The sequence below is a fragment of the Ischnura elegans genome, chromosome 4 (assembly GCF_921293095.1).
Source record: "Ischnura elegans chromosome 4, ioIscEleg1.1, whole genome shotgun sequence".
Taxonomy (NCBI): Eukaryota; Metazoa; Arthropoda; class Insecta; order Odonata; family Coenagrionidae; genus Ischnura; species Ischnura elegans.
Window position 1 is genome coordinate 99,483,108 of NC_060249.1, and position 27,518 is coordinate 99,510,625.

The following is a 27,518-nucleotide window of genomic DNA, read 5'->3' on the forward strand; positions in this document are numbered from 1 at the left end:
CTAACGCTCCCTGTGCTCAATTGCAAAACTACGTCACCCCGATTTTTACGAACTGAACCAAACTGAACGATGAACATTAAATCCAACCTATGTCCTGGTAATAATTAAATAAAGCAGAATCGCCATACGAAGTATTTCAAATGCAAGATAATTTGATATATGAGTTGGCAGGAGGGACATAATCAGCGGGTGCATACTTGACGTTTCAAAAATTATCTCATTTCACTACGTGGAAAGCTATGTGTGCATTCTTTGTCATATCTACCAAAAGATCCACTCTTGCCCTGCCGCAGTTTAACTGACCTTTAGGTGCCAATTTTCTCAGATGTTTGTGGTAAAAATCACCTGCAAAACTTCGAAATGTTGTTGCGTTTCTTTCATCGCCGACGAAAGTTGTTGCTTTTTAAACTGGTCGTAGTATTGATTTCAGTGATGGGGTTACTGCTATGGACTAAAAGGACAAGGGAACCGCAAAGTAATATTAATAGCAATAGCCAGACTGCGTTTGCCCAAAGTGGGCGGATATTCGCCGATAATTCCAAATATTTAGGAAGAGTTAATAATACTCTTTCTTTAGACGCAGCTTTCACCAAAGGGCGATTCGGCTCCAAGGATAGGGAGCTGAATGCTAAGGAAGTGCCAGTGAGATACATAGACGCTGTTTCAACTGAAAGCGAATATGAAAATTTTATAGCCGATACCGAATCAAAAATCATTCCTGGCCTTGGTGATGACGGAGTTGCAGTTCATTTAGAAGGAGAAGAAGCCAAACTAGCTGAAAAAGTGATGAAAAAAGAGGCATTTAATATCATTCTCAGTGATAAAATATCTTTAACCCGCTCTGTACCTGACTCCCGAGACCCTTTGTAAGTTTTGTTGATCCTTAGGCTTAAATGATTGATTGAAGTTAGAGATAGTGTTTTATGGCAATACTTTGTCTCTTTAATTCTTACTGCTTAAATACTATCTGGTGTATGGATAGTTTCCTTAATATATTGTGAAGACTTATTGCAATTTATTGTGCTGTTGTGGTAATAATATCCTTCTTTTGCAGATGTAAAAGTGTGCATTACGATGAAGATCTGCCATCTGCTAGTATAATTATCATATTCACAAATGAAGCTTGGAGTCCTTTACTTCGCACAGTAATGAGTGTTCTTCAAAGGACCGAGAGCCGTTTCCTGAAAGAAATTATTCTGGTTGATGACAAAAGTGATAGAGGTGACTTCCTACAATATTTATAATTCATGTTTGAAACCTATTTGGTTTTTTAGTCGTAGAAAATGTTTCAGTTTACATTAGTCCCACTTGCTGTGTAGCTATATTTGTAAGGAGAATAGGGGTGTGCCAAAGGTAATCACTAATGTTTGGTGTCCAATTGATTATATTAATACTCAGATCAAAGGTGGTGCCAGGGGCAAATATAGACAAATAGAAAACCACTATGTTAAATTTCTGAGAAATTATGTATTGTCCATAGTAACCCTGTAACATAAAAATAATACACTCGCAGTGGATTTTATGAAGTATTTATCCACGTTACCTTGAGGTTTGGCCCACCCATTTCTATAATCTGACCCACCCTTGGCACTCTCATGTCACGCATGAAAGAGCCATTGCTGACTCAGATGATAATTTCATAATGAAAGATGAATGCCCTGGTGAATACCATAGCAATGGAGTTCTCGTGTTCCACAATGAATGGGATGTGATGAATAAATTGGCAAGTACCTGGTTACCGCAGTGAAAACATAGCTTTAGAATCTGGATGCTCTGGAATTCATCTTGATATTGTTATCATGTAATTACTCAAGTAATCATAGGAGTAATCATTTATTTATGTCACACCAAAAACAGCAGTAAGGCCTTTACATTGGGCTTGTAAACAAAATAAATTATATAAATATAATAATGAACATGTAAAAAATTAATATCATAAGTAACAATCATTTTCAGATTTCACTGATATACATATTAGCAATGAAAGACACTGAAGAAAAATTGTGAAAGCAACAAAGTGTCTTTCATTTTTAATATGGAGCCCTTCTATGACGCACAAGCTTCAAATTTTAATTTATCACTGATATAATTTGCAAGTTTTTCCCCTCATAGAAGAGCCAGAATATGATCTAGGCTTTGTTCAGCCTCAAGTATTCAACTGAGGTCTATTGATACGCATTTTATTCCTTTATGACTAGAATGCTGAAGGGTGTCATTTGGACACCGTAGGCGTACATTATTTACGGAGTATAATTAATAAGTGTTGTAGAAAAAAATCTTTCGTGACTTTTATTCATTTTTTAGAGTTTAACAAAACGACAGAAAAAGGGATACCCCCCTTAATTTTTTTCGTCTCAAAAATTCAAATTTACCTTTAATGCCGGAGGGTGCAATTTTGACACTCTATATTATATCGTTTCTTCTTTTGGTTTAGATGTCTCATGGGATGCGCGATAATTATTTGTCAAATTAGTATAGTATAGTTCATTACCTTTATGTATAGTATAGTATATTTTATTATGGTACATTGCCTTCATGATTTGACATCATTTTACATAATTTCAATGAGCATCGGCTTTGTACAATTTTTTTTAGAAAGTTTAGTAGCTCGTAAGGTAGGTATATTCTGCTGTGTTTTGCGAATGATTTGCCTTGAAATTAGCCAATTTTTTTAACGCGTTGACACTTTTTTTTGCCATGAAACATAGCAGTAAAGTGACACTTGCAGCAATACAGTTGGCTGCTGCCGAGCCTCTGTGTTCGGCTGCCTGGCTCGCTACTGTGTTGCGACCTGTCGAGACCTGCCGCTTGACCTGCATTGGCAGTTCTGTCTTGATAATGGCACTGCATAAACATGTTACGAAGGAACAAAGTATTGCATTACTAAACGATATTTCTGGCGACGTGTCCGAGAAAGGGTCTGATGAAAATGTTGAGTCGGACAACGATTGGGTTGCAACGGAGGTGCAGTTTAGTTCATCCAAAAGTGATGAAAATACAGAGCATGGTCAGTTTCAGTGTTTTGTATATTTCATTATAGTAATTTAATCACGAAAGATGCACATATTTATTTTACAATATGCATATGCACATAATTAAGTTATTGGATCTGCATTGGTTATCAGACAGAAAAAAAATTATGCGTGGTCGTGAGGTTGTGCGCTGATGTGGAAGGAACGCTGAGTAGACTTCAAAGCGACGTCACCTCCTTGTGAAAGATCCTGCCACAGAAGGAGATGGCCATGTTGTGGAATCATAGCCTGGGCCTAACATAACCATTGACGAACAGCTGTTTCCAAGCAAAGCTAGATGCCCATTCACGTAGTTCATGGCACCAAAGCCTGATAAATATGGTCAAAAATACTGGTTTGCAGTATATAAAGAGAGTATGTATTTTGATAACGGATTCCATTGACTTCCGATTGACCAGGGTCATCAAGGACGGCTCTCGTCAAGCTGGCGATCGCATTTCAGTTCATGTTCTATTGAAACGTATGCAACCCTACGTGAGCAAGGGCAGGAATGTAACCACTGGCAATTATTTCAGATCACTTTTGCTGGCTCTACTCAAAACAAAAGGGTACATGCCTTTCAGGAACCGTAAATAATGGAAGAAAGGAAATCCCTGGTGAAATAAAAGCTTCTCGGGAAGAGTTGTAATCTACTAAATTGTACAAAAATGGTGACGTAACACTTACTCTTCATCAGGGCAAACAGAAAAAATGTGTTCTAGTTTTATGATCTCTTCACCCTCATATTGACATTAGTGACAACTCTAATAAATCGCCCGAAACTGTAGTGTTGTAATGAGATAAACATTGAAGTAGATATTATTGATCATATGGGGTGGAAATATTCGGTCAGAACTGGAACCAGGCGATTGCCTGTTTTTTCTTTCCAGAATACTTTTGACTTGGTTGCTATAAAGGCCTGGATAATATATAATGAAATAACTTCACAAAAGATGTCCCGAATAATTTTTACAAAATTTATCAGAATAGCTTACTTTTCCTTACATTGCGTCAAAGAATATCTGTCAACCATCTAAAGAGTGTGAAGAGGTGACAAATCTAGGACTGAATAGGGATTGTCAATTAAAGATAAAATGCAATAAAACCAGACTTGCTTTTTGTAAGCTTTGTAAAAAGTCAGTAAATCTACGGCCAAAACAGAGCAAAAGTGCCAGAAATGTAGGGAATATACAATTTAGATAAAGCTTTTTTTTTAAGTCTGTATGAAAAAGCGTTCAATTTCTTTTTGGTTCTCATAAAGTTTTTGTAATTTCTTTTTAAAAATTTCATAGCTTAGTGGTCGTAATTGTTTTTTTTTCAAATTTTCGATTTCTGAAGCACACTTCTACATTCTAAGACGAAAACCTGTTGAAAAAAAGTTAAAAATATTAATAAAAAGAAAAAAACTCTGTCATATATGATTTTAAGTGTTTTATGCACGTAAAATTTATAGTAAATAATAAATACTTTTATAAAAAAGTATTCAATGATTGCATATTGGTATTACTACACTTTCGTGCGTCGTCCAACGTTTCAGTGCAATCTTTTTGATAGATTCCAAGAGAGTATTTTTTGTATAAATTTTTTAATTACAATAGGGTAGTTTCCTTCATCAAAGAAAACGAAAAGCATTGATTGCGATTCGTTACCCACCATTAGTGTATTCACAATATAAAAATTATTTCGTTTTAGAAATAGCGGTTTAGACGAATGGCAATGGTCCATTTTTATCCTCATTTGAAAAGGGCCAGATTGGCGCCCATGCGATGCCACTCCATGTGACGTCACAGGGACCTAGTTTCTATACGAGAAGATAGGAGTTATACATCGTCTGAGGTTACCAATGCATGCATGAGGCGTAGAGCTCAGGGAAACATGTCTTAATAATCACTTATTAAAACTGGCTAAGGTCGGAAAGTTTTCTTCATTTGATAAGGTATTAATAATCCTTATTTAAGACAAGCGCTACTAGCCAGCAGGGTACTCAGCTACCCGCTAGCAGCCAGCGTCGTATCAGGGCTAAGCCTCGCCTCAAGGTCACCTCACAGGGGGGCAGCGGGAACCAGAAATAAGTCTCACGGAGATATCCCGGCATTCATACTTACGCATCACATTTTCGCGCGCTTGAAAATTTTCACTTTTCATTTAATCGCGAAAAATAGATATGTATCGTCATTTAAAAATCTAAACGCGTGAAATACGTACTCCAGGTGTAATAATCTTTCGATTTAGGCAATAAAAAAATAATAGGAAACCACCCTATTGTACTCTATTAAAACATTTATTTTTTAATCCAAGGACACAAAACCAGTAATGGTTCAACGTCGGTTGCCCGGATGAAAAACCGCGAAAACCACCCATAAATGATAAGCCTCCTTAAGTTGCCAGTCAGGACGATTTATCGAAAGATTTAATTTAGCATTACAATAAATGCGGGGGATTCCTGTTCGCAGCTTATTTCGTGGTGAAGAGATCCAAATTGGGGTAAGGCACGTGACGAATCGGCGGCAGGTGAAGGTAGATAAATAGGTTTCGTAGGAATACCCAAAGAAATGCAAGGACCCTTTCATTCAGCATTCACACAAATATATTCAAAAATAAGAAACATCTTACATGAAATATTTAACCAGATGAGTGAAAATGATTGGGTTAGTGATGAATGGATGAAATAACAAATGATTTATGCAATTGGCATTTGAAATTACCATGAAATAATAATTAAAAAAAACAATATTTAACAAAAGTCAAAATGTATGCCGTTAAGCGGACTTCTTTCAATTATTAGACTTCGTTACACTTTTTATATCTGGGAAGTAATAAAGTCTGTCCCATTTGCACATTTAAGTTCCGTTGCTGACTAAGTTTGAGAATAGTGAGAAAAATCGCTGAGGCGTTGATGAATCTCACAAGGTGCCTTAACAGTGGCGTATTGCTGCATACGGGGACAAGTACACGGACACAGGGGTGGTATCACTGGAGTCAGGGCAATATAACTTTACGTGACCTGGATGACTATCGGATGACTCCGTTCCTTGGTGCCGTGGTTCAGGCTGGACGCAGGCTCGTCTATTTCTGTGCGGCCTCCTATTTCCTCGGAGACGGCAATTTGCGTGGCCTGGCTGCCCCTGGAACCTCCTTGGCGACCACCTTTGGATTCCGGAGTGGATCCTCAGACTTGGCTTCCCGTCTTTGCGCCGCTCGCTGCCTTTCGCCTTCTGCCTCGTGTTCTCACTTTTTCTCGTAGTGCACAGTCAGCAACGCAATTTGCAATTCTCCTTTTTTTCTTGCTGTGCGTTTGCCTTTTATACACTCCCAAAGGGGAGTGAGGGGGTTCCGATGCACACGCAACACACACAAAAAAAAATAGGGGGATACCTTGGGCCATTCAACATAGCTGCCCTCCACTCACACCGACTCACTCGCATCCACTCCACCTTGCATACTTGGGTAGGAAAAAGGGGAGGGGGAGGATGGGAAACGGGTGAGGACGGTGAACGAGGGAATGAAGGCCAGGGTTGGGACGGCCGCAACCATCACAGTATTGAAAAGAAGTTGACACTATCGACTCTGAAATAAAAATAATCTGCAATGTAACATGCATATAAGAAAATGGGTGTCAAAATGACACCCTCTCGGCATTCTTGGGGATACAAATTTCCCGGCATTCTAGTGTTAAATTGGTCAAAAAAAAAACTGACATCAGATGCTAATAGTATGAGATTATTACTTTTTATTAGCATAATGAGTGCCATAGAATACATACTTTTATTTTACGGTTGCAAATGTTTTTTTTGCATGCTCTGTCAAAATTCTACTTTTTATCCATTTCTCTTTCTTTTTTTGAATGTTCAAAAATTTTCCTTAACTCTCACTACCATTTTTTTCAGAGGAGCTGGGTGGAAAATTGCAGTATTATATCAAAACTAGGCTTCCTAAATTAGTGCATCTTATTCGTTTACCTGAAAGATCTGGATTAATTCGTGCTCGACTTGCTGGTGCCAGATATGCCACAGGAGATGTCTTAGTGTTCTTAGATTCTCATTGTGAAGTAAATGAAAAATGGTAAGCAAGCTATTTTTTTTACATTTCAGGCTTCTGCATAGTAGTTTCTTTTGAGGTGTTATTTCTGATGTTTTTTATTATTTTTTTTTGTTCACCTAATGGTTTGTTGTGGTGTTTTTTATTGTTTAAAAAATCAACTACTTTTAGCTTTTAAATGGAAAACCATGAAAAGTTAACCCTTTTAAATTGAATTACATGCCAGTTAGTCACTACAAAATGATATGCACCACAGTGTGGACTTGTGACGTCAACACCTTGTTTAGTAAAACCCCCTCCCAAAGTTTGATGAGAAAATGACTTGGTGGTGTGACTTGCAAACATACCTAACTGGTAATTGGGAGATCCGGGTTCAAATCCTAGCTAAGTCAAATATTTTTTCATGGCAAACTTCATCCTTTGGTGTATTTACAAAATGATAACTCAACTTCATGAGATGAAAGCATAATAACATGATGTAATACAACAAATAATGAATATTTTATTAAAATCTTTGAATGTTATCTATTTTAAGAAATTTCTCGCAATGGTGTTCTTAATCCATTTCCTGATTTGCCTGGTTGTTGAATTGGCAAAAGAAAAACAACTTTAACTGTGAAGTAGGTTGCAAATTGGCCAGTGTTGACTTGAAGATATTTGTTGGGCACCAGACAGGCACAGAAGCATCTTACCAACATAATTTAAGAGATTTTCATGTCTCATTAAAGAGCTAGATTATTATTTTGACCATGCAGGCTTCAAGGAATCTATGGAAGTCAATAGAAAGTTTTGAAGAATAAACTGAATCAATTCTAAATATACCTCTCAATCCTGATGAGAGAGATATCAAACATTTAAATCTTTGAAATTTTTAATGAAAAGAGGGAAAATGGGAATAGGTTTGATGGGCCAGCCCTTGCATCTGTACCAGGTATGTGTATTATAGCGTGACTGAAGTAAAAATTGGTTAATGTCCTGTCCTCTGAAAGTAATGTACTGCATTCTTATCATACCTTCACCCATCTGAACTTGAAGATGATAGTGCCACTGTGACTTCGAAACATCTATGCCCTGCAGATCTAACAGAACAACTCTTCACATAAAATAACAATTTTACAAAGAAAATTTAATGCTATGTCAGTTATTCGTCCACTCACTGGGAGATTTTTGGTATTTAATTATTAATGTGTAAATATTTTATCATGCGTACGCTGCTAAATAATGCTCATTTTCCAAGTACATAGCCTTTTATAATTCCAAACCAGCGGAGATGACGAATCCTTAATCTTGGTAGAGGGACATCAGAAAAAGTGTCCACTGCTAATGCTGTGATGTTATTTCTCTACTTACTTTAGGTGAAAATAAGTAAGGGTACACTAGAATCATATGTCAAAATGAGAGAAATGACTTCTCTTACAAGAAATGTTTTTTTTTTTTTCGAGGTAGTTAATTTCAATTTTTAAAAGCTAGATTAGGTACTAAATGAATGGGGTCCATTGTTACAAATTAATCGAGTAAATGCCTATTTTCTTTATTCATGAAATATCGTATTTTAATGATAATCCTCAAATAGTATATATAAATATTTACCACGTTCCCTACCATGGATTTTTTGACGAATTCATCCATTGAGCCATGCTTTTGAATTTTCCTTTTGCTTTAATACTTGGATCCTTTCCATTTGAGTTTTCGTGTGCATTGGGCAACGTGCCCCATGTCGGTTACGACGTAAACATGACACAGAAGTAGCTGTGACCAACAGTGTGATATTAGTGGTCAAAAAAGTGACTCATTCTTCGGTCATAATGACTGAAACGGCATAAAGATGAAGTTTGCGTTTTGGTGAATATGATCGAAACAGTATTGAACACATCAATTAGTTAGTCTAAATTATAAAGTTGGCAATTATTTAAAGTGGATAACTCAAATATTACAACTTGGTGTTATAATAATGTTGATGGCTAGTTGCCAATTTGATTGATACCAGTTTCTTGTGGATACCTTTTCATCATTGATATGTTGTCTGTCTCAAACAGGTTAGAACCACTTCTTCAGCGAATCAAAGAGTATAGGAGAGCAGTATTAGTACCTATCATAGATGTAATTGATGACCAGACTTTGGAATATTTCCATAGTAATGGAAAGTTCTTCCAAGTGGGAGGTTTCACATGGAGTGGCCATTTTACTTGGGTGGACGTTCCTAAGCGGGAAGTGGACAGGCGAGGAAATCCCATTGGGCCTACCAGGTACAGTACAACCCGTGTATATAGAACATCCATGTTGTGAAATTTTATGAAAACATCCTTATAAAAAAGTAATAGCCATAGTCCCAGGCCATTCCCATACATAATGCAAGGAGAAAAACCTCCCATTACAGACTTTTACAGTGATGCATATGTCCATGCAATCCCTAAAACAAAGTCTGCTAGTGGGATCCCATTAGGGGAACAACATATGCAATTTATTGGCTGAGGGTGCATAATCCAAAGATGCGAGCATGTTTAGTGAAGTAATTTTGTTGCCTTAATTAATTGCATTAATGCATAGAAAATCCCAAAATCAATTGCTTATGTACTTATGGTTTTAGAGGCTGTCAACTGTAGTTATGCATGGAAATACTGAACTGAATTTTGAATATTTTTGAGGGGAGAGAGAAGGGATATTATATTCAATATTTTCTTTGGGAGAACATCCTGCTAGTAGTATTTAAGGGAAATCCCTACCCTGGGGTAGAAGTGGAAGACATCCAAAAAATTAAACCATGGGAGGGGGACCCAAAAATAACCGAATGGAAATCGCTGTGTGCGTCGCTCTTATATTTTGGGCTTCTCCCACAATATGGGTGTTATTTCATCTTTTCTGAGTCATTATGTGAAACTGCATAGCTTTAGACGGCTGTAGTGAGCCCCTGTGACAGTTTACATCAAATGAGTTTTTTTACCTCTTCGATTTTTTAAATGGCTAGTATTGAGAACAGCATGCAGCACTGAAAATTTGTTCTCTGCTCAGTAAAATTGAGTCAGACACGTTTAACATGTTATGTACAGCTGAAAAAGAATACGCCTTAAAAAGAACTCAAGTGTACTAGTGGTATTTGCTATTCAAACGTGGTATGTAACATGTCGACCGAAGACATTCAATGCCCGGGCCGGCCTTCCATGTCGAGAACTGATGAAAATGTGGAAAATATCTCATGCCCTTGTGTACGAGGATATGAGGCATACTATTGACTTACTTGCTTTACAATCTGGTCTTTCATGGAGTTCATTCCAGCAAATTTTAGCTGGAAATTAGCATATGAGACGAATCATGGCAAAATTCATCCCCTGCTTGTTGACTCCTGATCAAAAAGCTGCTTGTTGCTGCTTGCCATGACTAGAGTTTTTGGTAAAAAATCGTATGAAACTCCTTCCTCACCCATCCTACTCACCATATCTCGCACCTTGTGATAACCTTTTGCTCCCCCGGATGAAAATGGTGATGAAAGGGAAATGTTTTGGTCACATTACGGAGGTATAAAGAAAATCGAAGGCGGTGCTGCAAGGCATTGGAAACGATGAGTACCAAAGATGTTTCGCAATGTGGAAAAAATGATTCAACCAATGTATCTGTGTTAATGGAGAGTACATCAAAGGTGACAACGTATGTTACACAAAAAATGTAGTTTTGAACCTTTTAAAAATTGTGTCCGGTTATTTTTGGGTCCCCCCTCGTTTTTGTGTCCCTTGGATTGCATACATATGCTGGATGTTTGGGTAACCTGTTGAAGTTCAGGATCAATGACTTGTTTCTCCAAATCCATTGGGTTAACGGAAAAAGAAGGGGATCGGGTTGGTGTGGTTGGTAGTGTTGGCTTCCCACCCGGTGGGCCCGGGTTCAAATCCTGGCAGCGGCAGAGAATTTTCAGAGACTGCCCGATCCCTGCTTGAGTGTTGTGTGGAGGACATTTCAAGCGCAACACTCCGTCTGTCGGATGGGACGTTAAGCCGTGGTCCCCTTGGCGCCTTTCGTTAAGAGCAGGCTAATGCCGACGCCAGGTTTCTCTCCACCCTTCCTTACCTACCCTTTCCCTCATGGCGCAAATGACCTCAGCTGTCGGTCGTCTCCTCCAAATATGTACTACATATACTATACGGAAAAAGAAAGTGCATGAATTGGAATAGTTTTTCTCCTATGCAAATATTTAACATAGTGTAAGATCCCCCAAGTACTCCTGGCATCGGAGGCTATCGGCCAAAGGTGTGTACAAAAATAAGAATTTTCATCATGTCATTAATTTCTCTGGGAGAAAACTGCAAAAAGTTGAGATTTTCAGAATTTTTCTCTGGATCATTTTCAGTACTTCACCTCCTGGGTCAATTTCAGCTCTCCAACCTTTCTATAGTTTTTAAGAAAACTACATACATCTGTAGTATGCATATCCATCAGTCAAGCAGCCGTCATCCTGCAGCATCGCAACCCGCGTAGCACATCTGTATACCGGACCCCCTTGCAATAAAGTACCTGATCTTATTGAATTTTTTGTATGGAAGTTTCACTGTATTTGTTTGCATACACTATGAAATTACTTTTGGATGCTGAACCCCCTTTTTGTTTTGGTCCTAGGACCACAAAAAAGGTAAAAATTAGTGTGGGAGTAAATTTAGTGGAAGGAAAATAGGTTTGTAATATTAGGGACCCAAAAAATTATGTAAAAAGAAAGTGTAAAATTGGTGGATCTTGACACAGAGTTCTACTATCAAGGTTTCCACTCAACCATGAAAACCTTAAAACTGTGAATAAGCCATGAATTTCTTCTACTGTGAAAAAACCTGGGAAAAGCCGTGAATTTCGACAATGAACCTTAAAAATCTCTCAAACTTGATTGAAAAACTACGATTGATAAATTAAAAGAAAAATCGATATGCCGATCAAGTTTCAAGGTCAGCCACGTGCAGACACTGTCCACGAATTTATCTGCACACGTATATTCTAAGCACGATTATTGGTCCTTGTGCCATGATGACACATTGTCCTTATGCCTGTGATTGGAAGACTGGTAACCAAAGTGTTCATTAGCTTTGGCAAAAAATCAGACTCTTCTTTACTCCCTACACACCTTCTCCCTCCGTTTTCCCACACACAACATTTAGCCGGCCCTGAATTTTGCTAACGATAGGTGACGTCATAAGAGATGGCACTTTCATTTCTGCGTTTGCATTCACGGCGTCTGCCGCGTTTGATGAATTTTTAGTTAACGTGAGGCCGGTGATTGTTACGTGATCAATATTTCTGCCTAAAATGGCTTATCAACAGACCGTGAATTTGACGACATTTTGACCGTGAAAACTTGGAAAAAGCCGTGAATTTTATAATTTAGTTTGAGTGGGAACCCTGACTATGCATGTAAAAGCTACCTCAAAAAAATACCCAAAATTCCCACACATGTTAACTCTGCATCCCTAGTTCTACCTTCGTCACCTCATTAAAAGTACGAAAGCATATTTTCATGTTCAAATTCAGGTCCCTATTTTGTGTCTGACTTTATAGATATCAATCAAAACAAGTACATATGTATGTGGTTATGATAATTTTCAAATTGAGATTAGTGGTATGTAATTGTGACTGATTAACTCATCCATGTGAACATTTTATTGAATTATTTAATGTATTAAAGTAAATATCGCTCATCATTGTAGTGGGATTGGGAGTTTGGAAGCACAGGTAATCACCTTGATATTGCCAGTGTGTCCTTTTCTGTGGCTAAATCACATTTTTTAATCTTTTTATTTAATTAAATATTATTGTTGCAACTATTCTGAATTTCTTATCTTGAGTTCTCTCATTTATATTTTACAGATCACCTACTATGGCTGGTGGACTTTTTGCAATAGATAGAAATTACTTTTGGGAAATTGGCTCATATGATTCCCAAATGGATGTTTGGGGTGGTGAAAATTTGGAAATGTCGTTTCGTGTAAGTTTTCAAAGTTTGTCTTCTACCAGATTTAGGAAATAAACATTTGACGGGCAGATATAATAATCTGTATTTTAAAAACAGAAAAATGCAGAATGGTTGATTTATTTTATTTCAGTTCTATTTTTATGAAATTTAAAGAAGCTGAAATTGGTGAATTTTCAGGGTTCATGCTTGTCTTGAAAACCTGGGACTGTCAGTAAATTTTTAGGTACATAAAAAGTCAGGTAAATTTCAGTTGAAAAACTGAAAGAGTCATTATAAAATTGAAGACCTAAAAGATTTTTAACTATCTCTACCATGTAAGAATTCTTACCCTAAGCAGTCATCGTAGTTTTTGCTATTGATTACTTGATTGACATGGTGCAGGCAAAGTGTTACACTGTAGTATAACCTTATAGTTTGCCTGTTTTTTTTATAGTTTGGCAAGAGCTTAATTTATCTTCTGTTCAAAATTAAAGTTAAAAAGCCTCAGGATGGAAATTTAAAAAATGAAATCTTTGAGTTGAATTGTGGAGTGATAGTAGACCTTTTAATATTACTATAATTAGTTGAAAATAAAGCCACAAGCGAATCACCCCTGGGTTACATGGCTGCCCTACAAGTTTCATCATTTGAAAGCTCAATGTTGAGCTCAATATTATTTGACAGTGCATTATGAGTATAGAAATAATCAGTGTCATACTTCATGATATCATTTTAGATAACTATAATCCTGATAATTCTGTTGGAGAGGTATGAAAAATTTGCTTAACTTTCACTCAATGCTTTGAGACCGGGGGGAAAGGTTTGTTTGGAAAAATAAGCAGATAACAAGCAATCTGTGGCATCGCAACTTTATCAGTCCATAATGCTGCTGGAAATCCATTCCAAAAATAGAGTTTCATGTAAGATATTTGTTTTTGCTATTATTTATCAATTATCTTGAGTTTTGCCCTATGTGAATTTATTTTCAAATATCTCTTGAAGAAAATCACCTTGTAAACACATACATTTAATTAAATATGAAGCTTAAAAGGAATGTGGACTGTTTTGTAGACTTCCTTGTATTAGTTAAAAACTGAACAAGTGAGGACTCTGCTACTGTATCGGCCCATTGCATTGGAAGGTAGTCAGTTGGATCATGTTTGGGTGGTAACAGCAACATAATTCGTCTCTCCTCTATTATTTAGGTATGGCAGTGTGGAGGAACCTTGGAGACAATACCCTGTTCTCGGGTTGGCCACATTTTTCGTTCCTTTCATCCTTATACTTTCCCAGGCAATCGAGATACTCATGGCATCAACACCGCCCGAGTAGCTCATGTCTGGATGGATGATTACAAGAGACTGTTTTTCATGCATCGCCCTGATTTATTGGTGAGCATACCCCCATTGTTTATACATATATAATTGTAATTATTTAATACATGCAAACTTCATGTTTCAATCCAAAGGTTGGTTTAGATATGATTATCAAATTATTAATTTATAAATCCTTCTTTTCCAATGATTGTTCTTCCTTCATTTCCTAATTTGCCTATGAATGCTAATCTTGTATTTTCCTCTCATCCCTTGAAGGCATTCTTGGTTCCGGAAAACATTTTTTTATGAACATATATTGAAATTTGACCCTCAGTTGTTCTTTCCTTGGCTTTCATAATCTACTAATTACTAGTACATAGTTCCTATTATTTTCAGACTATTGACTATGGCGATATCAGTGAAAGGAAAGCATTTCGTGCTGAAAAGAAATGTAAAGACTTTAAATGGTATTTACAAAATATTTATCCTGAAAAGTTTATCCTGGATGAGAATGTCAAGGCTTTTGGTCGGGTATGTATTTTCTATCCTATTAAAAACCTATCTTGCCTCCTTAATGCACTCATTAAATTTAAACTTAGTAGGTAAGAGGTCATGCATAAACTAACATTAAATAATATGAGTTTCCTTTCAATAGGGTGGTTTCCTATTATTTTTTTATTGCCTAAATCGAAATATCATTACTCCTGGAGTACGTATTTCACGCTTTTAGATTTTTATATGACGATATCTATTTTTCGCGATTGAATGAAAAGTGAAAATTTTCAAGGGCGCGAAAACGCGACGGGTAAGTATGAATGTTTCCGACCTTAGCCAGTTTTAAAAGGTGATTATTAAGACATGTTTCTCTGAGCTCTGTGCCTCATGCATGTATTGGTAATCTCAGACGATATAAAACTCCTATCCTCTCGTGTAGAAACTAGGTCCCTGTGACGTCACGTGGAGTGGCATCGTATGGGTGCCAATTTGGCACTTTTCAAATAAGGATAAAAATGGACTATTGCCTTTTGTCTAAACCGGTATTTCTTAAATGAAATTATTTGTATATTATGAATACACTAGTGGTGGGTAATGAATCGCAATCAATGCCTTTCGTTTTCTTTGATGAAGGAAACTACCCTATTGTGCGAATAATCCAAAAAACTGGATATTTGGATGCTGCACAATTTAGGGTTGAGTATATATGTATTGAGTATGTATATGTATTGTTATTCTTCATTTTTAATTGCTTTGTTCCACTGTCTCTAGTTTATAGTCATGAGTCACATTTATGGTTTTAATGTGATATTTTGTTGAAACGTTTATGAATAATGTCCTTACTGGGTTAATAATTTCAATCATTGCCTAATTCCAGTGGATACAAAAATAATGATAAAAAACTACATAATTCATAGTTTTTACCAAATTTATTTAAGCATTAATTTCATTTAAATTTTAGGTTTTTGTGTGTTTAATGCAACTTTTACATCATCAGCCAACTCCTTGATTTCATAATGCAATTGTATACATGACATATGGCTGTAAAAGTTAATCTAATGTAAAGCCTGTCTCATACCCTTATGCCATAACACTGCATATAAATTAATTTTGTCCATAGCAAAGATGCCTCTAGTTAATGAGGTAGTTTCGTATGTAAATTACATTAGTGGTATGTGTGCTGTTTGGCATATTTTCATAATACTTGCTGAAGACTATCTGTGTTCATTTTTTATGCTCAGTCACTTTCAAAAGTTTTAGGGTAACATTTATAGTGACACTTCTATTTCTTAAGAAAATATAGTTTCCCTTAATCTTTTTGTAGTCATTGGCATGCACTACGCTCTGCAAATGAAAGGCAGTCTTGCCCTGTGAGTCTTAGAAAATGTAATATACAAAACCAACAGTGAATACCTGGTCAAGTACACAGTAAATGCACACCAAATTACCATTTATCCAAAATAAAACATAGTGAAAAATTTGCAATAAGGAAGTAACTTCTCTCTTTGAGAGCATTTATTTTCATGCAGAAACTAAAGATTTTCGGCACTTAGCCAATGACAACAAAAGGAATATTGGAAACTAAATTTCCTTGAGAAACATAAGTGATGCCACAAATCCCTAAAACTTTTGAAAGTGGCTGAAAATATTGATCTCTTGCTTCATCAGTGGTTTCTTTTCATGTGATAAGTAGTTTATGATATTTGTTTCTATTACTAGCACGTTAAATAACTAAGGAAACACTCTCACTTATAATTTTACTAATTTTGTAAATATGTACTCAAAATTACCAATATTATGAGAGGAATTATGTAAAACTTTTTAGAAAGCAAGTAACTTTACATTGTTTTACTCTAACATATAAGAAATATAAATAGGTTTTCCTAACCCTAGATAATATTTATTACATGTATTAATGTGTGCACAAATATAATTGAGGGTAAAAAGAATTTGTCCTACGAGTTGCACTCTTGTGCATAAACAGATCATCTTCAAGCTTTTTCAAAAAGGAACAAGTGTAACATTTAGCTGTTATGTCTGAACTTATAATTTGTAGTTGGTGCTGGTATAATTAGTGTGGAACTTAATGATGCACCAATATATAATGCTTTTGTTACAATGGTAGATTATCTCAAATGCTTCCCCTAATGAGCATTGTAATATCAATTTAAATGTATTTCTTGCAGCATAATAATTGAAAGGCATACAGGTGCATTTTCTTTGATAATATTTTAATGATACATGTAATTTGAATTCTTCCTGAAAGCATTTGAGGTTAATTTGCCATTTAGCTTGTATTTATTTTTTTCACTTTTGTTTGCCATTGCCTGTACAGTTCTCTTGCTCACCTCTAACAAAACAAATTTTAACTGTGATTGTGGTGATGGGTACTCCTTTTAACTTGTGTGAGTTGGTAGGCAATGGGGTACCATGCTGGAAGTATGCAAACACATTATCACAGCACGCTGCGTTGTTGTATAGTGTCAGACATTAATACAAAAGTTTCTTTGGCAGCTTAGTCTTATACACTGTATCTACTATTTTGCACGATTGAGAGTCAATATGCACATCAGGCTCTAAACTTAAATGTTTACACTTAGCACATTTCAAGAAATCCATAATACAAATCAAGCTTCAGGGAATGAAGAATTTTCAAGAAATCACTTATCCATGCAATGGAGTTTTAAATCCAAAAACTTAGTGGCTTAATTATTATATTAGAGCACAAACAGTTTTTCTTACTCATCGCTTTGGGGCTCACATTTCTTGTAAAATCAAGCTCTCTGTTCATGTGAATGTTAGCACCTTGTAAGAAATAGCACTTTCATAATTTTTGTTGATTAAGCTGCAAAAAACTGACAGCATGCAGTGTACAAGGTTTGTTCCAAAAGTAATCAAAATATTAACAGATGAGTAAAACTCTTACCAGCTATGTTCTACATATTGCGCTCTATGTTTTTTTAAATAGAACTTGGAGGTGAATTATTATTATTGCAGTGATTTTTTCAATTGCAGTTGTTTCCTAACTTTTCTTCAAAAATACTGTATATTCTTCATAAAACTTTCACGAATAAGCATCATGCAAGTTGAAATACTTTTGGGCTATGTCGCCACATCAATTTTTGGGTGGCCCTAACGTTTCCTGACATTTTTTATTCATGCATACAATAAAAACTCTTTACATTGTAATGGAGGGAACCAAAATTTGGGCAATTTGATGAATGGAGGTTCACTACTAGAGAGGTTTCAGTGATTGGCACCATTTTTTCACCTCCTTCGGAAATGAAAGCACTACTGTCTTTTAAACCATCATATTTATGTGGTTAAACAATCATGCATGCATTAGTGAACATGTATTTATTATTTAATAATTACAGAAAGCGAGCACGATCACATGATTTTTGCCATGATTCGAGAGAAAATGATGTGATCTCTCTTAATTCAACAGTCACTTGATGATTAGGATAGTTGGATACCTTTTTTCTTATTTACTGTTAGGTATGCTCTCATGTGGAACAAAATGGCCACAGCTAATGATTAACGTGAAAATTACAACATACAGCACGCTCCCAATTATCTGGGCTAATGATGGGGAGAGACGGCACGAATAATCGCAAAACACGGATAACCCAAATTTTCACTTTAATGTCTTATCATATTCATAATTTATGTAAAAAAAACAATATATTACCATTTATACAGTTATTCTGTTATTTTGGAGTGCTTTCCGGATTCATTGAAAGCTTTCATCGCCAGTACGCGATCTTTTTAGCGGCGATAACAAGGTTGTACTTGTATTATTACGACTCCATGTAAGTACTGGTTTCGAAAATCACACATCGGCGGCTGCGTGATCACGGATACAGAAAAGTGGAAAAATGCTTCAAAACCACTGCGCGATGTCGGAAACAACACTTTCAGGCACCACGCCACGCCACGTAGTCACGTCTCGCACAAGTTTCCCAGGTTGCAACTGCTGCGGGTCATGTATTTGTGATCACGGAGTGCGATTGCGCACTGCGAGGCTTGGAAAACAGGAACACGAAGCTCCCGTGAATGCAGCTAGTGCGCAATCACTTCCGTTATCCTAGCATTTAAATGCAGTAATTCTGGTGATTTTGCGTCCGATTTTATTTTTATAAATAATGCAGAAAATATGGAGCGAGAGTGAAAATGATGCACGGATAATCTGCAACACGGACATACCATAGCCGGATAATCGGGAGTCTGCTGTAATAAAGGTGTATAAGAAAAAAAAATACGGGTGAAACATTATTGCTGAAAATGTCATTCCATGAACGTAATCATGGCCGCATTAATGGTCTCTAGTTGTCTCGGTACGATTTGCAGAGGTAGTTAGGCTGTCTCGGGGGTATAAGTGGAGGTTTTACGAGATAAAGAGGTTCACTACAAAGAGGTTTGCCAATAAATTTACATGTAAATCTGACGGGACCGAGGAGTTGTTTGAAGTATGGAGATTTATGATGTAAAGAGGTTCACTACATAGAGGTTTTACTGTATATTTACACCTGACCCAAATGACACCTATAAATATAAATATATAAATAAAAGTACTACTTCATCATATTCCCTTGAAAAATCAACCAGCTTTGATCAGGAAACGTTGGGGTCACCAAAAAATCGACACGGAGATACAGCCCATAGTTTTTTTTAGTAACAACCCTCCATATGTAGATCTGTCTTTTCTTCATCCTGAGTCAACTCTTTGACCCTATAATGTGTATATATATGCTATGTTATGCCAAAAAGTATTGAAGAAATTTTGTAAAACTGTTCTACTTTCTACTATTGTCTGAAAAATGTTTTGACTGTACAACTGCTTTCTTAGTTATCATTAAATACTGTTTCTCCATATCTCACCAGATAGAGTTGAGAAAGTATTCAATATAAATTATATACCCTTTAAAGTCAATTTTATCTTTTTGGGCCTTCAAAAAGTCACATGTGGCTTGGCTATGACTATATGTAGTTGAGGAAGAATGGTGATAAATATTCCCTCACCAAGATTTGCCTCCTATTTTGTCCTTTTAGAGGATGGAGATCTCTAGTCACATCTTAATTATTCTTCACCATAAGCATTCAAGTATGTCCACACATACAAAAATCTTTTTATGATTTATCATACTAGGCTGCTGCTGATTCATCATTGATGACCATGCTTTCTATTTGTGATTGGATAATGTTAGACTTCTTTTACTGAGATGGAATGGTGTTTGTGCATCACTGAAGTCTATCAGATGATCTCAGGGTCGCCCTTTGGTCCAAGGTTTGATATTCTGTGATGACCATTTGCGTAGAGCATGATTCTTTTTTCAAGCCATCACACAGTTCAATTGCTACCTAGTTTTTTCACTTGTGTATAAAACTTTGTTATTATTTTCAAGATTGCGTGCTATGATGTTAAACATAGCCACATACACAATATCTTTTCTTACGAGTGTTCCCTACAGTAAAACCATTGAAGGGGTTTAAACAACTGTCAAGATTCAGAGCAGACATCCTCCAACAGTTTTTCATTAGTCATAGTTGCTCTGCTGAGCATAAAAAGAGCAGTATAAGAGCATTCTAACTACTTTTGGAACAAACTATGTGGTTTACTGGTGATTGGGATTTATGTCACTGAAAGCTATGTCTTACATGGGATTTCAGAGTCGTATTTTTTTAACTTTGAGTAGTTGTTAGTGTGTAATCGTTGTAATCAAATGTTGACGTGATTTGCTGTGAAAGAGTGACAGCTTAACTAACAGATGATAACTTTCTACTTTCAAGAGCCAATCAAATAACCAACTTCAAAGCCAAAGCCAATTTTTCTATGGGCAAATGCTTTCTTGAATTGTAAATTGTTTCTCTCGAATCTACAAGGTTCGTGCATCTTTCTTGGATCTTTGCCTGGACACAATGGGGAGGGAAGATGGGGACAAGGAGTACTCCATCAGCACTCAATTCTGCTTTGAGCCTGCCAATGTTGATCAGGTAATTCTAAGTCATCAAATACCACCAGAAAGTGTGGTGTTCATTACTCAGCTTCTAAACTGAGAATAGTATCTGCGCAATAATCTCTACGGGTGGTCTATTTAGTGTTTTCTTTGGTATGGAGGAGCACTTGTACAGGCATTGGTGGGGAATAACTTGATAGAAGCTTCATTCAAGTTAGTGGGAATATCTGTGTACATAATAAACATAGGTAGCTTGGGCCATCTGTGCTTCTAGGCTCGTTCGGGTACACTCTGCCTGGACAACCTGCAGCGCAATGAAAGAAATGAATACAACCTTGGAGTATACCATTGCCATGATCAGCTGTACTCCAGTCAGGTGAGTTTGGTGTTCTCGATGTTACATTGTTTTTAGGGCAGATACATGATGATAATGGGCAGCAAAAGAGATGCTGCAATAAGCCGCAAGTAAACTGTGGACTCCTTGTCTACAGGGTTTCTTCAAATGTGGAAGTACCTTATGAAAGAGAAAATGCTGCAAGGGAATGCCAATCTGTGTACTCCTATCACAAAGTGTATTGTTTAGTGGCTTCTGTTTTGGAGGGGTTGAAAAAAAAATTATCTTGGGTTTACATGGACATATTGGAACAGAATGCTGATTTTTATGTTGAGTGTATATCACTTAATAGTGCCGTTCTCTTTCTGTTATATTTACTGATCTCCAATGAGTCATCTTATCTTAGTTTCTTAATGATCTTTGTTTACATTTACCTCTTATGAAAGCCAATTTTTTTTAAAATATCTTCTTTTTCCATCAGTTCTGTTTTTTTTATCAACCCATCTGTACTTCCTTTTAACTTCAGAGAGAATCAATCATCAGAAATTACATTTCATTGCATGGCATTCTGTGATGAAATTATTGAACCTAAGACCTCTCTTTAGGTATCCTCTTCCTCTTTCCGATTCTTTCTCCTCCTTACCCACCAATATCTCCTGAAGTGTTGTTCCTAGTTGTTATTTACTCTGCGCTACTGGCCATGATTGTTTTTATGTGAGGGCACAGCTCACACAAATCTAAATTACTATCATGTGAAATTCTCCCATCTAAGATGAGGGGGGCAGATCCTTTCCTTGGGATACCTGAAACCTGATATGTTGTTATGTTTATTGTTCTTACTACATAAGTCTTAATGCTTCCTCCTATTTTTTCTTGAATAAATGTCTTGTTTCTTCATAGTGTTTCTTCTCGCTTCTGCTCTGCCCTCAAAGTACAGACTTTCCCAGGCTACAAAGCTCTCTACATGCAAACCACGCAAATATTTTCTCTTTTTACACAGAAAATTTTTTAGCTACCTCCCCAGAAACCAATGTGGCTATTTCTCTGTCCTCCGATTGCTAAGTTTGCACTTGGCTCAAATTTCGATGCTGTGGCCCCAGTATTATGTTGATCCCTTGAAATAGATGATAGAAAATCCATGGACTGAAGTGTGACCATTTCTTACTGAAAGGCTGCTTTCTTTGAAAAAGATGCTTTCAAAAATGAATAAGATAGAGGAAGAAGGAATGGTTGGTACAGAATGTTCATGGTTTTGGTATATGGATAGTATGTATTTCTATGGTGGAGTGAGGCAGCCTTTGCCAAAATGCAACATATGTCTGGAAGGAAAAGTGAAGAGACTATGTCATTTAAAGCTAGTGAGTCCATATATCAGAATTAGTAGTACATACTCTCAGACATTATGGGGCCACTACCTGCTCAATCTATAGGAGAATGTAAATACTTTATAGCATTACTAGTTGATTATTTGAGATATGCTGAAGTGAAGCTGATTAAGAAGAAAAATGAAACTGATGAAATGTACCAAGCTAGAAATGAAAACAATAGAATACGCTCAAAATGTTGTGTCTGACTATGGAAGAGAATATATTTCAGAATAAATGAAGGCATTCATGGAAGAAAAGGGAATAAAGCACATTTTTTCCATTCCTGGAATGCCTTAATAAAATGGCATGGCCTAGTGCCTTGACCTCACTTTACTAATCATGGTAATTGGCATTCCTATTAGATATGTACTACCTCTTATTCTGTGCAGGGATAATCGTCCATGCTGTGCAATTGAGAAACAGATGCCACACTCCAGTGTTAGGAGGAACAAAAAGTTTAAGCCAAGGCCAACAAGAAAACCATGAACTACTAACGACACGGAAAATTAAGCTGCTTTTGTAAAGAGCTTTGGTCAACTTTTTTTCATGTACTACTCTTTAGACCCATAAAAACCCTACAAGACCCGTAAAAATAAAAATCTAATAAAAGTCCATATGCTGTATAGCTTCTAGGAAATATTTGTTTGTCTGATTTATCTTGAAATTTTATAGCTTTTAAGTTTTACTGATTGATAATGCATTTAAAGTGCTCCTATTTCAAAGTAATTTTGGCTTACTTATTACTTAATCAAGTACATACTTATTAAAAAATTACAGTTGGAAGATAGCCAATGCCTCAGTGATTTTTCACTATGTTATGGTGAAGGTAAACAAAAGTCTGATCTTGCTGGACACTAAATACATATGTACATACATATTTCCTGTCTCAGACCATCATTTCAAAATAATATTGTTATTTCTTGGACAGTTTTTCTCGCTAAGCAATGATGGGGAGCTCAGAAGAGAGGATGTGTGTGCAGATGTACCATCACAGTCTGGCCCAGACCAGAGAAAAGTGAAAATGATGAAGTGCCATGGGTTGGGTGGGAATCAGGCCTGGGAATTGCTCAAGGTATGTACTCCGCATTGGTTTGGTAATCACAGAATTGTGTCAACGTATTTTGCCGCCATGAAAAGTGCAATTAAGGCAAAAATCTGTTGGATTATCTGTTCACTATATGTTTGGGGGTGAGCTTTCATGAGAACATGGACACTCTTGAAGGGCCTTGGTAATTGGGAAGGGATAGTACCAAAGGAGAAAACAGGAGTGAACTCAATGTTGCCAAATGTACATAGTCACCCTAGTTTGACAGTGAAAATGCTTGAGTCATGGGCCCGGCACCGAGATAGTACACCTACTCATTTGGAAGATATTGAGGATAATCCCTTCGCAGAGGGCCATTACATTGTCAGCTATCACACTGAATGCAGCGCTATTGGTTAAAGGCATACAAGGAGAACACATGAAGTTTGGCAACATGGCTCCACGATATTAACACAACGGAGGTCCGAGAGCAACTGAATTTTTGAAGCATTAGGCCATGCGTACTATGTGCTGATTGGCCAAGGGAAGTCATGTGTCATGAAACTTTCCCTCCCCTCACTCTTACTCACTTTAAGCACACCAGCTCACCCACAAAGATGAAATGAACAGTATAGCCATGTTGATAACTTTATGGAAGTCACCCACACCAAGAATTGGGACTGCTTGTCGCATCACGAGCTCAGCAGTCCATACCTCCTTATCCGATATAATCCTCAAATTTCTACAGAGAAGAATGATGCCTTGGTAGCTAAACTGTCTAAAGCACTCCACCGGTAATTGGGAGATCCGGGTTCGAATCCCTGTCAAGGTGAATGATTTTTTTCTGTGGATTTTTTGTACAAAAATCTCTTAATTTGTGCTTCCTAGCATCTCCGGCCATTTTACTTCCCAAATGTGCACAATAATCCACTCATTAGGGTCTTATTACCAATCGCTATCCTAGCTTTTGCTTATATCATTTCTAATCTTAAACTACAAATTGTCTTTGTTTCATCGTACAGATATTCTGAGTTAATAGCTTTTTTTTGGTGCAGACGTTTTGTTTTTGATTGTTGAAATTAGTTCTTAAGTGATAAGGTTTAAGTTTTCAACTTAAAATGTATAAAAGATTGTAGTTTCTTGTTCTTCCATTTAATTTTCCCACATAAACAGAAATTTCTTATATTGTGCCTTTTCCTCCTAAAACCTGTACAAATTCTAATTTTTCCACTTTATGATGCTATAAATCATTATTGGCATACTTGCTTAGCACTTAGGAAAAGTATTTCTAGTTTAAGAAATACTCGTACATGAGTTGATCATGTTACTTAGAGCATGTTCTTCAAAAACTCTGGCTGCTTCTGTAAATTTACCAGTTAAAATTCTTTAAATAGTGTATGAAGTATAACCAGAGATTATAAGCAACCTTTTAATAAAACCATTTAATTCTTACTAAATGTTGCATTTATATGTATCTGGAGTGTAGTGATCATATGATGAGGCAGTTGTTTGATTTGTTCTTTTCGTTACCAACAGAATGGACATTTGCTTCACAAGTCAAGTGGGGATTGCCTTGATACATTGGGAGTCCAAAGTGGTGATGAGGTATTTGTTGCACCTTGCAAAAACATCCCTTCACAGATATGGGTGTTCGATAATTATGAGACAATATCACCTGCTTCCGGAAGTGTAGTGGCCGTAAAGGCCGGCATTTAACCTCAGGGACTGAAATGAATTACATCTTCATTTGTATAAGTCTCCAATTCTTAATCATCTAATTTTGTACTTGAAAGGGCATAAATATGAATCTCTTTTTGAATTTTTGAAATTTTTGTAACACAAGTTTTAGAATATTTTTGGTGAAAATATTTTCCTTTTTCTTTATTTTCCAAGAAATTGTGGACGTCATATTTTACAGAGAGGGTAAATATTACCAAGCCATCTCTGTCAACTATAGTATATCTTACATTATTACATATCAGATGATATTTCACTGCCCAAATGATATTCTAATAAATTATGTCATACTCTTTGTAATAAGCTTTCTGCCAATAGTTGAGTCAAGTGCCTAAAGATAACAGGACCACATCAAATATTTGTAAAATCTGATTAACTCTCAATCTAGTCCAGTAGTTGATATGTCTCTAAGCTCTTTCAATAAAAATATGTACATATTATGTTTTATTTTGGTTAAAGTTGGGTATTTTTGTTGAAGGGGATATTTGCAGACTATATTTTCATGAGACTTTTGTTGCATTTTGTATATTTATTATGCGTTATGTACTTAACTGAAATTGTGTGGCCATGTGCTTGCCTCAGTGTTGTGGTTCAAGTATTTTTGTACGTATTTCTTGTTGTGTTTTTATTTTTACAAAATGTTCTTGTGTACCCATTGTTTTGTAAAGTTGATGCATTTAAAAATATTTTACAAATCTTTGAGCATGTACAAAGTTATGCCATGTAATAACAGTGTTAAATAGTTGCAGTGCATTTTAATGGATAAGTAATTTGAACAATTTAAAGGTAACATTCCTGCTTGGACTTCGTTTGTAAATAAACTGTCTCAATTTTTAATTGTTCACTGAAGGAAGTTTAATTTCAATTAACGTAATCACACCCATGTACCCAATATCCAAAATTCTGATTGAGGGGTGTCTTCATCTAAATTTCTTTTGCACATTACCATGAAATTTAAGGTGAGAATATGTGATGATTTCAAGCATAAGTTATTACAAGTGGTATTTGTTTCAAAATAAAACCTGATATTTATGTACAACAAAAATGCTTTGCAGGCTGAGGAAGTGGTTTTTGAGATCAACCTTAGAAGAATGAGGGCCAAAATAAAGATAGAAAAATTATATAATTACAGAATGATAGACTAAATACATTTAAGAAGGCAAGTAGTAATGGACAAATGATAAAAGCTAGTGATTAAGGCCCCAGTGAGTAGGTAAGGACCAGGTGTTCAAACTTCCCAGAAGTGTTTGAAAGAAGCAGCTATTACGTGTTTCCCTTCAAAAGGTATTACTACGGGCAAGGTGAGTCTCTCAGACTCATCTCCTCAAAAATGTTTCATTATATTTTGTAATGGAGAACTTGTATGAATTTTTTTTATTTAACAGGCAAACAGAAAATTATTTTCTGATTTCAACAAAGAAAACTGCATGTAAATCTGAGTTTTCCTTCGCGAGATATTCAATGATGAATATAACGAATTTTAAAGTGCGCCAAAAACTCCCTGACCCCCCAAGCCACCGTCAACAAAGCCTCGATGACGTCACAGGTGCCTAAACATCATGTACGAAATTGTTGTGATTGTTTGTAATAGTTTCCAGCAGTTGTGAGAGCTTCATTAATGAGACGTATTTATTTTCAATTTAAAGAAAAATATCCGATGATAGAGGCTCGGAAGCCCTCATATTTTGTACTATTTATAATATTAATATCTGACTAAGGGCATAAAATATAAAACTGGAGAAGTTACATCAAAAATTTTATAATACCTAAATAACATCGTTGTAGGAGTCAGAGCTAAGGCCATTGGAAGGGGGATACGTTATTTGTAAGTTGATGTTATGGATGGCATATCATTCATTTAAGTATGTAGTTAGAACAATTTTGATTTTTACTAATATCTGCTATGTTTTTATATACAATAACTTCATCCATTTATTCGTAGGTACCGGAGAACTCGTCGTTTAGGACTGCCTGTGCTTGTATTATCCGTCGATGCACTAGGGTGACTTTGAGGTAACATACCGCATTTATGCACTTTTTGTTATTTTTTTCATTTCTTGGCCTTTGTATACCATTGTGACTTCAAAGTAACAGTTAGCCTACCCAATCCCCTCTCATGAATTACTTTTAGTTTGTTTTTTTCCCCTCCTGGTTCTCTGTCAGATCTCTGCACATGCACATGTAAAAAATTGGGGCATAGAGGGTTAAGAGGTGAATTCCAGTCAATACAACTTTTGCTCGCTGATTGGAGACACCTCCCGTAAAGTTACTGCTAATAATCACAGTGCCAGTGGTTGTAATGCACAAAGTTTGACA

At 36.3% G+C, this 27,518-nt stretch overlaps 1 protein-coding gene across 4 annotated transcripts; it reads left to right on the forward strand.

Moving 5' to 3' along the window:
- Nucleotides 1-119: 119 nt before the first annotated feature.
- LOC124157827 (polypeptide N-acetylgalactosaminyltransferase 1) lies at nucleotides 120-26,046 on the forward strand. Of its 4 annotated transcripts, XM_046532860.1 has the most exons (12): nucleotides 121-475; nucleotides 578-866; nucleotides 1,055-1,221; nucleotides 6,899-7,073; nucleotides 9,086-9,295; nucleotides 12,888-13,005; nucleotides 14,178-14,363; nucleotides 14,685-14,819; nucleotides 20,667-20,777; nucleotides 21,015-21,116; nucleotides 23,370-23,513; nucleotides 25,002-26,046. In XM_046532860.1, exons 1-12 carry the CDS (start codon nucleotides 361-363, stop codon nucleotides 25,179-25,181), a joined length of 1,932 nt encoding a protein of 643 aa, XP_046388816.1. In that variant the 5' UTR covers nucleotides 121-360; the 3' UTR covers nucleotides 25,182-26,046. The 4 variants fall into 4 exon arrangements, with proteins under 4 accessions (XP_046388815.1, XP_046388817.1, XP_046388816.1 ...); XM_046532859.1 differs by having other exon boundaries at nucleotides 120-866; XM_046532861.1 differs by lacking the exon at nucleotides 21,015-21,116 and having other exon boundaries at nucleotides 120-866.
- The last annotated feature ends 1,472 nt before the right edge of the window (nucleotides 26,047-27,518 follow it).